This window comes from Rhea americana, unplaced genomic scaffold, assembly GCF_003343005.1.
Source record: "Rhea americana isolate MKP2758 unplaced genomic scaffold, rheAme1 scaffold_84, whole genome shotgun sequence".
In the NCBI taxonomy this organism is placed as follows: domain Eukaryota; kingdom Metazoa; phylum Chordata; class Aves; order Rheiformes; family Rheidae; genus Rhea; species Rhea americana.
The window spans coordinates 236,284-253,589 of NW_028187023.1; the positions used below are offsets into that span (position 1 = coordinate 236,284).

General features: G+C 34.7%; 2 protein-coding genes across 4 annotated transcripts in view; one reads left to right on the forward strand and one right to left on the reverse strand.

Annotated features, from left to right (window-relative positions):
• RYR3 (ryanodine receptor 3) overlaps positions 1-9,861 on the forward strand; it is a 230,975-nt gene extending 221,114 nt beyond the window's left edge. The window contains exons 94-102 of the mRNA XM_085323331.1: positions 154-281; positions 1,309-1,369; positions 2,011-2,157; positions 3,867-4,001; positions 5,693-5,849; positions 6,974-7,038; positions 7,146-7,246; positions 8,096-8,147; positions 8,931-9,861. Of these exons, the coding sequence (XP_085179457.1) occupies positions 154-281; positions 1,309-1,369; positions 2,011-2,157; positions 3,867-4,001; positions 5,693-5,849; positions 6,974-7,038; positions 7,146-7,246; positions 8,096-8,147; positions 8,931-9,026 (942 nt within the window). The 3' untranslated portion in view covers positions 9,027-9,861. The remainder of the gene's footprint in view (positions 1-153; positions 282-1,308; positions 1,370-2,010; positions 2,158-3,866; positions 4,002-5,692; positions 5,850-6,973; positions 7,039-7,145; positions 7,247-8,095; positions 8,148-8,930) is intronic.
• Positions 9,862-10,065: 204 nt separating this feature from the next.
• The window catches only part of AVEN (apoptosis and caspase activation inhibitor), a 100,645-nt gene continuing 93,404 nt past the window's right edge, over positions 10,066-17,306 (reverse strand). Inside the window, exons 3-6 of one of the 3 annotated variants that reach the window (XM_085323335.1) lie at positions 14,252-14,322; positions 13,480-13,575; positions 11,683-11,836; positions 10,066-10,442 (exon numbers count right to left, since the gene is read on the reverse strand). In XM_085323335.1, coding sequence (XP_085179461.1) covers positions 10,321-10,442; positions 11,683-11,836; positions 13,480-13,575; positions 14,252-14,322 — 443 coding nt within the window. In that variant the 3' untranslated portion in view covers positions 10,066-10,320. Of the gene's footprint in view, positions 10,443-11,478; positions 11,837-13,479; positions 13,576-14,251; positions 14,323-17,306 lie in introns of all 3 variants that reach the window. The other 2 variants (XM_085323334.1, XM_085323332.1) reach the window with 2 other exon arrangements.

Consider the following 17,306-nt stretch of genomic DNA (forward strand, 5'->3'; position numbering starts at 1 on the left):
GTGGAAGACTCCTTTTTTCTATCCTTTTTTTTTTTTTTTTTTTTTTTTTTTTTTTTTTTTTTTTTTTAATTTCTGACAGCTACTGACTTAGGGAAGAGTGAATGTCTCCAATGTTTTGCTCTGTGCCAAAGCTCCTCTTTTTTCATTTTTTAGGTTATTAACAAGTATGGGGACTTATATGGAGCAGAGCGCATAGCAGAACTTCTGGGTTTGGACAAAAATGCCCTTGATTTTAGTCCGGTAGAAGAGAGTGAACCAGAAGAGGCATCCCTTGTATCATGGTATGATTTCTGGACTTTACAGACAAACAAAATCATACATTGGCATGTCTTCATGGTCAAAAATGAAAATGGATTCTGTACTGAGATTGCAGTAGAGTTTTCTTCTTCATTGAAAATTSAGATGGTTGAGTCTTTTTAGTGAAGAAGCAAATAAACAAGCATTYTAAGAAAACATATTTAAGAAAACAAATACTTGTGTTATAAAAATAAGAAAAAATCACTAATGTAGATCATGACTTAAATAGTTGGCCAATTTATTTTAAATAACAATGCAACATTTAAATGTTCTTTCTAGTTAATTTAAAATAGAAAGACAAAAAAAAAATCTACTGATAAAATACCTAGAAAAAAAAATCAGAATTGATCTGTGGCTTCTATTTTGGAATTAATGAAGATGAAAGATTGAAAGTATGCAAGCCATCCAAGTCCCATTTCACTGACTTAGGTATAGAAGAAACCAAATTCTCATAGGAGCCTAAGTCATACATGAAAAGGAATTTTGTTCACAAGTTATTTAATGGGTATTGAAACATATAGGACTTTACAGAAGGCATCAGCTTTCCTTGTGGTAGTATTGCAACGTTTTGTATTAGACAGAACAACACTAATCTCTTCAATYCAGACAATTCAGTGTCTGCATTTCAGCACTTTTAGTACACAATCTTTTTTAAGTAAGTCTGGAATAGGGCAGTATCACACCTACTTGAAATTGTTCCAACAATTTCAATGGCTTAGAAACTGTGTAGTGGAGTTTTGTGTTAATGAACTCTCTGAAATCTGCTGAAGCCTCTGTATGACTCAAAAAAGGAACAGCTACTGTGTTTCACAGCCTTCAGCCAACAAATGTGAAGTGCCAACCCTAGTTCATTGTTTATACTTTCTGAAGGAAAAAATAYTAGTTATTAGGTTAGTTATTATGCAAAGATATGCTTAGACATTTGAATATAATTTTTAAAAGGATATTTATCATAACTATTAAATACTTCATTTTGACATTTATGMATTCCAAAAATTTGATATTCCCTAGGTTAAGCTCCATTGATACAAAGTACCACATTTGGAAGCTTGGTGTTGTTTTTACTGATAACGTAAGTATGTTAAACCTAGAAGAACATGCTTTGATCTACTCTAAACAKGAATGTGTGTCTTTCACCATCTACKTTTTTAATAAACATTCACAAATGGTACCAAATAACACAACCAATCTATAATATWTTGTTTCCTGTCTTGTGTTGTAGAAAATTGCTTTAAATCATATTTGCATTAAAATATTTGGTTTTGATTCCATAGGGCAGTGGATGTTTGGAAGGTAGTGATACATTCATGTAATTTGGTATTTATCGGTCTAGCAACCAAAGACATCTTTTTGTAGATCAAGCAGAGTCTAAAGATCTTGTGCTATTCTTGAATTATCTGTTTGAGGTAGGAGATTTTGATGTTAACATACATGCTGAAGACCTCAGTTAAATATGTGACTATAAAGGTTTCATTAACATAACTAAGCAATAAACACTCTTTAAATGAACAGGGAAGATCTTTCTTAAGAGACTAACACAATCTCTTTGTACGTGTAAAATAGAGGCATAACATTCAGATTGTGATTCAGATCAGATCATGATGGTATGACTATTTCATAAACAAATTGAATGAGTAAAAGAATGCTATATTCGGATCCARTAATACACATTGATACCTGCTAACATTCTGCTACTTTTCACTTTCTCTGCAGTCATTTTTATACTTAGCTTGGTACACAACTATGTCTATCCTTGGGCACTACAACAACTTCTTCTTTGCTGCTCATCTGCTGGAYATTGCTATGGGTTTCAAGACATTGCGAACCATTCTGTCCTCAGTAACTCACAATGGCAAGCAGGTGAGTGTTACACATGGAGGTTTGAAAATGAATAGATTTTTTTAACAGTACTGGAAAAAAAAAATCTTGCAGTATGTGGACAATATTTGATTGCAATGCATTCTGACCATGAATAGAGCAAAGAAGAAACCCCACTCTGTCTTCTACAACACTGTTAATACGTGTTAAGTCCTATAAAATTCTAATAACSTATACCCATAGGGCACTGATAGCTAAAGATGTTTTGCATACAATATCAAGACACGTCATTTTAGAAAAATCATCATCATTTTAGAAAAATGTGAGAATATGAATTACAACCTAGCCAACTCCTTTTCTATGATCACTGATGAACTGAGATTGGTGGAAACTACTAAGAATTCACAGTCTCTTCTCAGCTACTGCAGTCATAATGACCTGGGTGCTGTTGAGATTTCAATACTTAGCTAAAGACTGTGCTTACRGGTATAGGCATTCTGCACTGTGGAATATATGTCTCTAAGTCCTGCAAAAGTCAGATTAATAAAATCTGCTTCCAAAAGTTATGAAACTTAGGCAAGAAATCATTCTTTGATTCTTGATCTGTGTCCCTAGCTAGCAAATACAGCAATACCTGCTTTTTTCTAACATACTTCCTTTTTTCTCCTTCGCATTTGAGGAATATTCTCCTAACAGAACTTCTTGCATCTCAGGCAGTTTCCATTCTTTCTCAAATGTGGTAACAAATTTCTAAGCCCACTCTTACGCTCTGTTAAGCATACAGTTTACTAAAGTATTACATATGGTAATGTTTTCAGTATCATTTGAACAACAAATTAGATCCGTATTTTTGTTCCCTTCATTTTCCTCCAGGATAACCAGAGCTGTAATTAAATGATTTTAAATGATTTTAATCATTRATCATTTTAATCATTATCAAAATCATTTTGATCATTAAATCATTTTAAATTAAATGATTGGTATACCTTCTTTCTACATGAGATTTTTCTTAATGAGAAATCATACTCCAGAACTGAGCATAGCTGACAAAACTGTTTCAACTCAAGACCACAGCTTTTAGAAAGCTTATCTTTCAGTGCTTGTGTCTCTGCTGACAAGAAGATCAATAGTATCAAGAAATGCTAACCTGTGTTCRTTAAGAAAGACATCTACAGATTTTCCAACTGAAATGTACACTTAAGGAGCAGACTTCTTAACTTGAAAGCCAGACCTAGAAATAATTTTTTGTTCATATCTAAGTGAGTGCCTCTCACTTTAGAGGCACTTTTACCTTTGGTATTGAAAATAGGCTGTAATAAGTCATACTAAGTCATTGTTAAATTTATTTATTAAGTAACTTGAAGGGGTTTATTTTAAATCATTTAATTTCTACTATRTGCAACTCTTTAAGTTACTCAAATTTTACTTTATCTTGAACACTGAAAACATTGCTTCAGTGATACCTAGTTTGTAAGCATATTGCTTAGAAATATGGAAACAATTGTGACTGCTTGATACTGTTTTCCATATGCTTTTCAGGTGAGAGCAGGGTAAAATATCACTTAGCCCTCTGCTGCTCCAAGCAATAAGGATATCTCACAGCTATCATAACTACTATCTTTAGTTGCTTTCTTGGGAAAGGTACAATATGATGCTACGTTTTCAATACTTAAGGCAATACGCTAATCCAGCTCAACTGCTCTAACCAAATAAAATTGAACACTACTTTCATGTCATTTGTCTATACACAGCTTGTGCTTACTGTAGGACTCCTRGCTGTAGTAGTGTATCTTTATACTGTTGTGGCGTTCAACTTCTTCCGCAAATTCTACAACAAAAGTGAAGATGAAGATGAACCAGACATGAAATGTGACGACATGATGACGGTAACTAAAACATCACTAGTATGCTTCAAATACCATCCTGAATTTTCATATGGTTCCCTTGATATTCTCTACTGGTCTAAATGCAATAGATGCTGCACACTAGTGTAGGAAGATATTTTGGATTTTTCTGATAAATACTGTGGCCTGTGATTGGTTGCAGCTCTTTCATGTGTGCAGAGAACAAACCCTTAAAGTCTATGGAAGAAAAGCTCATGACAAATCTGTCAGTCCTACACAAAGCTTTTTTACTGTAGCACAAATAAAGCTCAGTTTGTTCCAAATATTTCCAAGTATGCAAGCTCTTCCTTGCATACTACAAGGAAGAGTACATACAACTCTTCCAGACTACATTAAATATATGATGTTATTAGCACTAGTTATAGATCCCTGCTCCAAACTACTTAAATTTGGTAATTTAGTCACAAAGCAAGAAATCAAATGTGACTAGAGCAGGAGGAAATTAAAGCTTAAGAGGAGTAATAATGAGATGTTACTGGCTTCCCTTCTCTTTCCACTTGTCACAACAGAAAACCAAATAATGTGTGTGTCATATTAAAAGATACCCTACAGATATTTCTTACAGTATGAGGAGGATTTGATTTTCTTACTGTTCAAATAAAACAGCACAAAATACCATGTATTAAACATTTCATATTCTGAGTTGGTGACTGCATTTCTTCTAGGGCAGGATCAGTATCATCAACCCTGTGTTACACATCACAGATTGAAAAAAACAGTATCTTTCTTGGATAGTAAAGTTACATTCTAAAAATGAATGTATAGTTCTGTTTAGTGTTTGCTTATGAAAGAGMAGATTTGTCAGTTTTTATGATTATTTATCAATCATCATCATCATCATTGCTAATGTAATGACAAAACACTGTTTGAGCTTAGAGTTTTCCTTTGTTTGTTCTTAACCCATATCATGCAGCTGAGGATGGTTTACAGGAGTCTGTAGTTGATCTACAGAGGAGCATTAAATAGTATATGACTAGCAGAAAATTCCACTCCAATACCCTCCATAGCTTAAATAGTCAGATTTGTAAATATTTTTCCATGAAGACATCACATGTTTAAAAAAATAGCACCTAGAACATTTTTGTGAAGTTCTACCTCAAGCTGAATGATTTATGATAAAAGGTAACCCATGTTTAAAGTATAATAAGACAGATTTTTAATATTGCAAAACGGAATTATCCAAAAGCACCTTAACAGATATGGATCTGTTGTAAATATGTCACTGCTTATTTTATGACAATACTTGCTAGCATGTCCTATGCTCTATTCCAAGACTAAATGGTGTCCTCTGATTACTCAGAGTAAGCTTGAACCTTAGGAATTTATATAAGTAATTGGTAGTGTATAGTTGAGTGCTGCAGTGGATAGAATAAAAATGCCCCCAAAATGATCTACTTTTTATGTAAGACTTGGGGGGGAAGAAAGAGTTGCTATTGAATCCCTTTTTTACTGCTTATAGTTGAAGATGTAACCCTATTGGTCAAGATACTCAACAGATTTCTTGTGCAAAGTGGGTGATGCGTGAAGAATGACATCATTACATGTTGTCTGTTTCTGTAATGTTTAGATAAGAATTCTGAAGAATATTAGTAGAAGGAAATCATTTTTTAAAAAAATCCAGATTTATTCATGTTAAATATTTATATTGTTTCCTAACTTCTTTTTTTTTCTAGTGTTATCTGTTCCACATGTATGTGGGTGTAAGAGCTGGCGGTGGCATTGGAGATGAAATCGAGGATCCTGCTGGAGACCCTTACGAAATGTATCGAATCGTCTTTGACATCACATTTTTCTTCTTTGTCATTGTTATCCTCCTGGCCATTATTCAAGGTATCTTCACTTACCATAGTAGAAAGTGTTAAAATTTATTGCACTGTAGTTCTAAAATGGGTTTTTTACCGTATTTGTCTTTGAGATGAGTGGTAGAAATTCTACCAGTATTGGTAGAAAGACATTTCTGAGTTCATGAAAAATCATTAAGTCTGAAATAACTAACTTTACTCTTAATTCATAAACATATGCATTGTCCTAAGTACTATACAAAGAATGCGGGTTATGGTATTTATGAACACCTTTGGAAACTATCCAGCAATGACACAGTTAATGCAGGATCACTCTTCCTGCTGTATAACCCTTTAAACTGGGGAAGGCTTGCTGTAGACTTATAAAACAACCAGACTGGAACCAGCATATTTGGCTGGACAATACATTGACTTTCCACTTGGGTTTCCACTCTGACAAGACACCATGGCCACGCTGATTTGCAGTTCTAACTGTTTTGCAGTTGTTGTTACAAGAATCAATCAGACCGTGTTGAATAACTGTCAGTATACAACACTCTTTATGTAACTGCCCTAAGGCTTCAAACTAATTTTTCTTTTTTTTGTCCATGAGATTGCCTGGTAACTGTGGTTTTGTTTTGCCTTTTTTCTATATAAAAAATTACAAATGTCCCCAGAATAGGGCTGGATCATTCTTGATACATTGGCAGTGGAGAAATAATGCTTCAGCAGCGAAGCTGTATCACCAATAAGTGGAAAGTGATTATAAACACTGTTTTGGGTCTGTGAGAACCAAGTTTTCTTCTTTTAGAAGAAAGTTGCAATGCAAGAGCCCCAKGAGAATGAAGTTCTGGCATGGGAGCAAGAAATACGAGAATACATGCCTTATGGACACTTTTACATTGACCAAAATGCATATCAAGAAAAGCCTTCCCACTCTGAAGATATATTTCAGTGTCAGAGAAATTCCCCTTGGGAATGCAGTGTAAACAAATATTGTACGTCTGGTAACCAAGAGATTTTTAACTTGAGTTGTTCTACCTAGACATAAGTATGCTGAACTCCAAATACAGTGAAGAATATTTGATCAAGTCAAAGTTACTCTTCTGCATTGCATGAAATAAGAATCTTGCTAAGTTCTTAAATTATTTTACTTTTTTCCATACAAAATAGGTCTGATTATTGATGCTTTTGGTGAATTAAGAGACCAGCAAGAACAAGTGAGAGAAGATATGGAGGTATGAGTAAGCACATTATATTTTTCTCTATTCTTATTAATCTATATTGTTACAAGTAATAATATGGGCTTAGAGTTAAAAACTGAACATTTGAATTCCATTTCCAGACCAAATGTTTTATTTGTGGAATYGGCAATGACTATTTTGACAGAACCCCACATGGCTTTGAAACACATACTTTGCAAGAGCACAACTTGGCAAACTATCTGTAAGTACGTTTTACTACGTTAACTGGAATTACGACAAGGCGACCTTTCAGCTCCGGTGCAGCTTGGAAGCGCACACTGCTGAACAGGCCTGAGACAGAATTCTGCAGGACTGAGGAACCTTTCTGGTTTCCTCTCCTCCGCTCCTCGCTGTTGGTTGTCAGTACAGTGCTCGCTCTGCTCGTGAGCTAGCTCAGCCTGAAGAGAGACCTGAAGGCACACCACTGCCGAAGGTYCTGCTCTGGAAGGCAACCCAGATACGTGGAATAGCATTGAACAGCAGCACGTAGGTCTCTGTTTGCTCTAGTGCGCAGTCAGAAGTACTATTTTAAATCAGCAAAAAGTTTCAGTGGCTTCATCAACATTACCAAGCAACCACTCGCAATCCTCTCCTCTTCCGAACTAGAGTACATTAGCAAGAACTAATGGCACCGAAAGGAAAAAGGTCCCCCCCCCCCCTTTTTTTTCCTAAAGTTATGTTTAAAACAAAACAAAAAAAACATAATCTCAGGAAGTTAAGCTAGCAGGCATTGTACCTTCCTCCAAGGTGAGATAGTTTGAGCATGGGAGCAGGACAGGATGAAACTTAATTCAGGTGTTGCTACTAGCACAGAAAAAAAACATTAAAATAAGTTTTACACTTTTACAGATTTTTACAACTGTTAGCAGTACCACAGGAGTTAAGTACTGGAGGAGAGAATTTTCTCCGTTAAAATACATGTATTTTTTTTAATCTAGAAGCATGGTCATTACTTTGCTCATTGGCATATTTCCCTTATATGTCCCATTCTAAGAAAGAAGCAGAGATGTTATGTTTCTTCATTAATACTTGCTTCATGTGCTTGTTTCAGGTTCTTTTTAATGTATCTCATTAATAAGGATGAAACAGAGCATACTGGCCAGGTATGTAGAAGATAATCTTTAATCAAAAATTTAAATTTTCTTTCATTAGTTTTAGTCTTCTCCAGCCTTGGACTACTAGATGGAGCTGATGTACCACCAAGGAGTGGAGACAAATACCACTCTCCCTGAGATTTTCTAGGCATAAAAGGGAGGGTAAAATAAGATAAAATAAAATAAGATCCTATACATCACGAAACTGTCTTTCTGGAGAAGAACCTGTTATATAACTGTAATCTTATATCTGAAACGAAACCCTGAAATACAGTAACTAAAGTTTATTCCCCAAAAATTAAGTAGTTAAACTACTATATTTATAGTCTACATCTGTATGTGAGTTTATGAGTATTTAATGTTATTAGGCCCTAAACATAAATAAATAATAAATGATTGATCTATTTAAATTTTAAATAAGAAGCTGTAATGCAAACTCTATGAAAGTAGCTTAAACTTCAAAATGTTTTTTGAGCAAATAAAATACATTTCATATATACAGATTATAGAGGTTTGCTCTCATATAACAATGTAGGCTAATTTAAACTTAACACAGTTGTTATGCCTATGGCTTAGCCTTTAAGAGTACTGAGTCAGAAGTACTTACCTCCAAACAAATACATCAGGCAGAGAAGTAATTTTACAAGCATTCTTGAATTATGATCTGGGCGGTTCAGTGTTTTTATAGTCACACTTTATGGTAATAGGTACAGTACTGGTTATTGTGAAAAGTTTATTTACAGTACTAGCTGCCAGGTATATGATAAAATAAATATTCTTTATCATTTACAGGAATCATTTGTGTGGAAGATGTACCAAGAAAGATGCTGGGATTTCTTCCCAGCAGGAGACTGCTTTCGGAAACAGTATGAGGATCAACTTGGTTAACACTGTCACAAAAGAAACGCTTCTTTTCATGAACTGTTAAAATCCAGTAAACAAAAAACCCCCTCTTTTTAGGGTGTAAATTCAGAGCCTGTATTTGCTTTAAACTGCAAGACACACACAAAATTGGAAACCACCTCATAGGCTGCTTTTGCCTACCATGTATGAAACAGGTCTTTTGTTGAAATTTCAATTTGAAATCTATGTGAAAATTAACTGAAGCCTTCCAATTCAAACAGCGCCTGATTAAAAATTTTTAACTATAMCATTAACCCAGTGTTTGGTAGTACAGCTGCAAGGGCTAAAAGACATCTTAATTGCACAACATTTCAAATGGAAGAACTTGAACATCAGAGGCCATGCCTCAGAAAGTATTTTAACTGCAGTCCAGTTTTTCCCTACAATATTTGCTAGTGAATGTATTACAATACAGCTTAAGAGCTTTAAGCAGTTAAAAATAAAACATTTTCAAACACTTTGTTGACCATGAAACATCAATTAAGTGCCTTAAAACCTCTGTAGACATAGCTATGCAAACTTTTTATTTATGTTAGTGTTTAGATGGACAGATACATTAACTGTGTTGCTTTTCTGTCTTTCTGTATGAAACTGCACTTGAAGTTCGTTTATATACTACCTTCAATAACAGCTTATTAGATGCTGCTGTTAAAAGAAATACATTGTATCAAAAAGAATAAAATTTCAATCTTAGGCCAAAATAAAACAATGCTTTATGGTCATCTGTATGTAGAAGCTGCTAGATTTATGCATTTTTTTTCTTCTAATGAAAAATGCCCACTGCAATAAAGTATAATAAATCAAATACCTTTGTCTCTTCTTTCTAGTTTCTCTACTGCAATGGAAATGTGGCATAGGATGGAGATTAAAAACAGATGCATTTTATGCTCACATCTTTATTTTACAGAGACTACATATAGCAAGTACAGGCTGAAACAATTTCTTTTAGTGTAGTGGCACACATCTTTTAAGCAAAGATCATCTTAATTTTATCACTATTTCACTATATAAATATCACTATATCACTATATAAATAATTTCATCGTTTAAACTTAAGGAAGTATTGTCTACCAAGAATATTAACTTCAGAAATTTGCTTAGACRTGCTTCTAAGATGAGCAGTTTTTAAATGCTGTCAAATGAAATTATGCATTAGGCTACTGAACCAAGTGAAATAAAGAAAATAAAGAGGAGATAAAGGAATTCACGCCATTCTTTCTTTAATACATTCTACTTAACTTTTGCAATATTCATTTATTCACATAAGAGAATTTGGGCTTCAGGAAATCATGCTGTCCAGCCAATCTTCAAGCTCTTCCTCAGTGACATTTTTAGATGTACCTTGTTGCTGCTGTGATGCTGTACTACTCTTCTCTTCAGGCACATCTAGTTTTAGAGGGTCTAGAAAAGTAAAAAGAATAGACATAAAAATCTGAAAACAATTCCTTACCAGATTTTTGTCCCTGGTCATTTTGCTTTTTAATCCAAAACTTAAAACTGTAGAGTCACATTCCAAAAATAGTAGCAACAATACAAAATGAGGCAGCTTAATAAAATTCCCAGTACCAGCGTGACTTCTGCTGGATTGAAGGGGCAGGTGGGGACCGGTCTCCAGGTCCAAAAACAAAATAGCTCGTTTTCTGCCTAACAGAAGGTTACACCACTTTGAATAAGAGAAACAAGAATAGTGCAATTTCTTTGGGCTTGAAATATTAATCATAACAATTTTTGAAGCAACCTGCGAAGTACTGAACTGTTTCAGAAAATATTTCTCTCTCCAGGCATTTATTTGGATRTCTAGTTTTTTGTCTGCTGCAGTTAAAGATTTCCATTCTAGCTTTACTTTGTTTGTTATTATATGATCGGCCATCATTGATGAGATGGAAAACCGAGCACCATTGTTTTATTCATTTATGCTACTAACCATATAATCATCAAGGCATAATGCTTGAAAGCTAGTAAATGTGCATACTATATTGGACATACACCTTATCAAATGTATTTAGAATTAAAAAAAAAATAAAAAGTTAAARGCCAGGATATAAGAGAGTGACCAAAAGACTACATACATTCCAACAAGCTCTAGAAGCTGTAACAAAGGTGTATGTTCACTCATTGCATTTTAAAAGCTTTAGATTTAATTTGCTTCTACCAGAAGGGATTCAGACTATATTATTTTCATAGGCCACAGCAACATGTTCTGAACATCACTATGCTGAATAAGAGGGCCACATATCTGAAGTTATTATTAGGCAAAGTTAGAATTGAAAAGGAATGAACGGGTCAGAACATAATCCCATGTCCGTGCAATGCACTACGAGAGAGACAGCAAGGATGACAGCAGTACTGTTGACTTGCTAGTCATGATTCTAAAAACATCACCAAGAAAGAGAACACTGGAAATGAAATAAGGGGACTGTGGGGAAGGAAATCTTACCCTTTTCCTTATAATCCATTTTCTGATCTTTCTCAGTTACGTTGTAGGATAATGCACCTGACACACATCTGTTTTCTGCATTAACAGGAGCATCCAGATTTAGGAGAAGATCTAGTTCTTCATCTAAATGGTCAGTCTCTTGCTTTGATAGTGGACGACCTCTCTGAAATGGTTCTGCTGCACTCGCTGCATGAGCATCCTTACTTCTAGGCTCTGATGGGGCAACAGAACCACCAGCGTGATGGGAGACCGACACTGTTCGATTTTGAGCCAAAGACGGTTGGAATAGAATCTCTGTTCTCTTGCTGTCTTCAATATTTTTAAATTTCATGTGTGGGAGCTCAGCAGGTGTCGATGCCTAAGAGTGCAAGAAAAGACTTTAGCCTTTATAATGATGAACTCAACTTTTGATACTCTGTTTAGTTCGGACTGTAATTCATACTTCCTGTTTCATCACTTAAAAAAAGAGAATTAAAATCATCAAAGTTCAACTCAGAAACAGAAAGGATAGTAAAGTTAACTTGATAGTAGTTAAGCATCTACAGGCTACAAATTCCTTGCATCCCTTAATTTGAAATATGAGATTGTATGCTAAAACAGCAAATTCCATCATTCCACAAACACTTCCTGCACAGTTACTTCTCTTATTCTTCTATAATTAAATGCATTCAGTACTCTGAATTTTTGAATGACTGAAGACAAAATTTGGCTAGAAACATCATTATATTTTAGATCTTCCCTCCAGAATTCATCTTGAAAGCAAACCACACTACAGGTTGCTGAAAATGATTTCACAAAAGATATATTACATCACTAAATACTTTGAAAAAATGAAACCAGAATATAAAACTTTATTGAATAGCACAATAAGAAATGACAACTCATTATTTACTAACACTAAAACACAGATCCTGCCTCTATCCGGATGCCATGGCATTAATATCACTGCTGTGCATCAGTGCATACTGATTACCATATCATGTGTTACAACTGCAATGTCGTAACACATAACATACACATAGCCACGTTCACCTATTTTTATATATATATATATATATATATATATATATTTTTTTTTTTGAAGGTAGCCTGGCACCTAATTACAAATCGCTTTTTATTGTTTTTCAGGGATGGGGAAGGAAGAATGTTTAAGTAACGCCCACCACGCTGGAGCGACTGTAGCAAAACAGAAGAGTTCTACTCATGGTCTTTAACTTGTAGGAAGGAATTGTATTTACAAAGATAACATGTATATGCAGATTCCCTTAGGCGTTACATCTGCAGACATCTTCAAGCCACATTAATATAGTCGTGTCATTGACAAAAGCACTTCAAGCTTCAAGTGCTCCAAAAACAGATTTAAAATTTCTTCTAAGAGTCATGATCCTTTTCCTTACTTGAGCAGATTGATTTTTTTTGTCTTTAAACTCAAGTATCATTATTTCTTTTGTCTTTACATAAATATTTTCTTTTTCACAGTCTGAAGATACACTTCTGCTAATATTGTGCTTAATTTCCTATAACCAGAGCATAAATAGCATTTTCTTCATCTGCTTGATTGACAGCTCATGTTCTAACACAGACCTAAACTTGATTCATGGAATAAAAATATATGTTTATTCCAACTATACAGAATAGTGAATTCCAACTAAAGTAATTACCTAATTAGAAATACCTTGCAAGCACGTTCAAAATTTAAGTTTACAATAGTTGCCAAAAAGAGAAGCAAATACAAAAACAGTACATTATTCCATGTCAAACACCCAGCTACCTGGTTTCAAATCCAGTCCAGAAGTATTTTGTTTAAAGTCATCAATGAAGCTAAAGAAGTGCTGATGCATGGTACYTTGATTCACACCCTGCTGCTAGTCTCAGGAGATATATTTACTTACACAATACATGTATAAGTTGCATTCAAAGATCAAGTTTAAAGTAATAGTTCTAGCATAGATTATTTCACGTAAAATACTTGAATTATATGGAGAGAATACACAGCATTACCTGCACAAGTTCAGCAGCCACATTCAGCCTTAGATGCAGAGGCAATTCCTGAAGAGCCTGGGCCAAAGTCTGACAGTCAACATTAAGGGCAGATAACTGAAATATAATTCAACACACAGTTAGTTTTCACTAAATAACAACAACTGACATCTATTACATTCCTATATTCCACACATTCAAAGAACATGATGARAAAACAAAATAGCCAGTGTCAGAAAGATAAAATTTGAATGAGGGTGTGTTAATCTGAAAAAAGTAGAACACGCTCCAGAGTAAGACAATTAAAACAGAACCCATATGAATATATTCATATATTTGACTAAACTACGACTTGTAAATACATTTGAAAGGGGAAATCTGACTTGACGTGTTGGTGAAGCAAGGTGACAGTCYGTTATTTTCCCTTCTCTGGATAGATCTGCTTGTTATTTAAGATCGTTTACAAATCTAGCTTGTTGCTCTGATTTTTCTTTGGGAGGGAAGAGGGACCCCAGAACCTCCAGCATTAGAGACAAATTAATAAAAGCAGCCACAGGATAAACAGTGCTACAGACTGTACTAAATGCTGCTGGAAGTAGAGCCACCTCTGCGTACTCCATGCCTGGACACTACATTGTACGGAAGAGCGCTATTTCCTTTTAAGCCATTCTGCCTAGGATGGGCAGCRTACTTAACATAGAAAAGTATCCAACTGGTATTAAAGTACTGAAATCCAGTTGGATTCAGGGTGATTATACACAAAAATTTATCAGAATGATAATTTTTTGGTTACCTGCTTGTGGCATGTGCTCTCTGTATCCCATTCTTTCTCTTCAGCAAATCGAAACTGTGTAAAGGAGTCTCCTACAGAAAAGGAGGGTTTTTTTTAATATGTATAAAAGAATATAACTCCCTCAAACTCTCAACTCTAAATAAGTAAACTCAATCAGCAAACTCTGCTTCTTCAGTGGATCTCCATTAAATTTTAATGTTGCTTACATGCAAAAAGCTTCTCTAAGTCAAAATAGAATACAGTGTTTGTATAGATAAATGTATATATATAAATCTCTTATTTGCAAAATGGATTAAAACTGAATGAGGTGATGCTAGGTGCCATGTCAATAAGCAAGACTTTAGTTGAAAGTCTGGTTTGAACACCACGATAAGAACATATACATTCACAGAAGGATTTTTTTTWAAATAGATGCCCCACAATATAATACGTAAYGCAGACTCGCGCTATGGACACATGTGAATGTGCTGTAGATATGCCTTTTCCTATCAACAAGCAGACTCCTCCTAAAATGGACTATAAATGTCCTGAAAAAAGAAAAAATTTGTTACAGGACCAGTAAAGACTTCTTGCTTGTCTGGCAGCTAAATTCTGTTTTGCAACCAGAGCAAAGCAGCAGCAAAATGGCACAACTGGCAGATGTTTTTGCCAAACGATAAAAAGTGAGACCTAACCAGCAGGAATGGAAAGTTTATGGGCCACTGTGGCGTTTTTGTTTTTTAAACAAATGCATCTGACCCGTTGCGTATCACGTTTGCTAACTGGCTAAGCCGCGTACTCGGGTGCCCGAAGCACGTGCAAATACCATCAGCATTCGTACCTGGCACGTCCGCCCTCCTCACAGTTAGAGCCATGCCAGCAAGAAAGTAACCTTCTCAGCTACGCATTTATATAGCTACTAATGACTATTGCCAAGTCCACCTTGAACCTGCATCCCTGTTTTCATGATTTTTTTCCCAACATCGTTCAGCGTTACTCAGCTTACGCATGCAACTTGGCTTGCTCAGCTCTGGTTTACACTCAGTGTTTCCAGATACTGCTCTTTCGATGTAGCCAATGTCAAACCTCACAGATGCAAATAATTAAAACTAAACACTAAAATTTACATTTAGATATCTGAAAAAAAATCCTAGTTTTACAAATCTCTGGTTCATATAATTCACCTGAAGTTCTATGACATCTAGGTGTGCTCAGCAAGCAGAGAAAAATAAGATCCTTTATTTCTGTGCCTAACTGCAGGTGCAAAGGCTTAACGTGAGCACTCAGAGTTGACCCGCTCCTGACAAAGGTGTCTACTTCTTCACTGCACATGACACAGAACAGTAAATAAATCCCTCGGTTTCAAAACATCTAGAATATTGTTAATAACTAATGCCAAAAAAAAAAAAGAAATCCAAATTTATTTCTCAGTCTCATGATTTTAAAATCAGTACCAAAACAGGCAAACTAATTCCAGTTTTAACAGCTCATATTTTTACAGTTCTATTTAGTTATAAATGTAAGGATAAAGTTTTATTGAGAAATAATTAAACCAAGTGATTCTCAGAACCTTTACAGTATTAGACCAAAGGCATTTATAAGTGTTTTCTTGAAAAACACCCAAAAGACCCATTTGTTTCCCGTGCCATGTCACAGAAGTGGCGAGAGTTTTCACTGCTCTTATAACGGAGTAACTGTAAAATTAAACAAAAGGATCAGAGGGACGCTTTAGGCACCTGAGACAACCGGACCCGGACGTAAAGCAGCTATACAAATCTACCTCAGCAGGCAAATCCACCAGGATCCAGGTTCATGATTCTCCACACCCCCAAGCTAACTAATAACAGAGCCACAGTTTTATATTGCTGAATTAAAGGGTATGACTTAAACTGTAGTTTAACTAGGCTCTTTAAATAAGTTAACAAAGCATGTCTTTCAAAAGGAAAAGCAATAACTACAATTCACAAAAGCATACTTAATGCAAATCAGGTTAATGAGAATGTTGGTCTAACCAATTATCTTTTCATAAATTCCTTTAGCCTGAAAATAACTTCCTTTTACTACATGAATACTAATAAAAAATTTCACAGTGACTCTGATTTCCAATATTAAAAGTGTTTTTTTTCATATGAATAGGTTTTATATTCCTTACAAATATTTCTCGGCCTTCAAAAAAATACAGAGTAGCTAGAACTAATGCATTAAAGTAAATATTACATGCTATCTTTGATAACTTTTACAATAAGCCTCAAAAATCATTGCTATATGAAATGTAACTTTATTAGGAAAGCACAGCAGGTCTAAATCACAGGGTTTTCCTATCACTTGACTATATTTTCAAATTTAATCAACTGATTTAAGTAGAATGCATGTTTAAGCCTCAAGAGCATCATTTATACAAATACTCATTACATAAGAAAACCAAACAAATGATATCTGTAGCCCATAATAAAAGTTTTCAATGCACAAAGTTACATAAGCATCAAAGTTGAAAATTTGAAAAAAAAAAAAAACAACACAGGTTTCAGTAGGAAAAGAAAACTGATATACCAGTGAAATGATTTTGATCAGTTTAACACACTAAATCATTAAAAGCAAACAAAAGAAAACATTACCAAAGACAATATTTTGGTATTCTTGGAGATTGCTAAACAGACTTTCAAAATGGGGGGGGTTGGGGGAGGGAGAGAAAGCAACAGTATCTTTCTAGGATTGACACGACTTGTATAGACAAAGGCACGGAAAAGGCAATAGGAAAGAGTCCAAATGCAATTTTTAATGTGAATTTATCTTCTCCAAAATAGATATCAGTTATTTCATTTTTAAGGTGAAACAAATCACATCTGTCATTCTAACACTGTTCCGCAGGGAAAAACAACCTGAATCACAGAGTTTAGTCATGGTTCATACTTGAAATCTTATCAAATGGCAATGGTTCATACAGGACTCTGACCTATTCCCTTTAGGAGTCACAGGCAGATAAGTAACATTTTCCTTTCCATTTAATAATGGTTTCATTGTTTGGTTTTCCTTTTTTCTTTCTTTCTTTCTTTTCTTTCTTTTTTTTTTTTTTTTT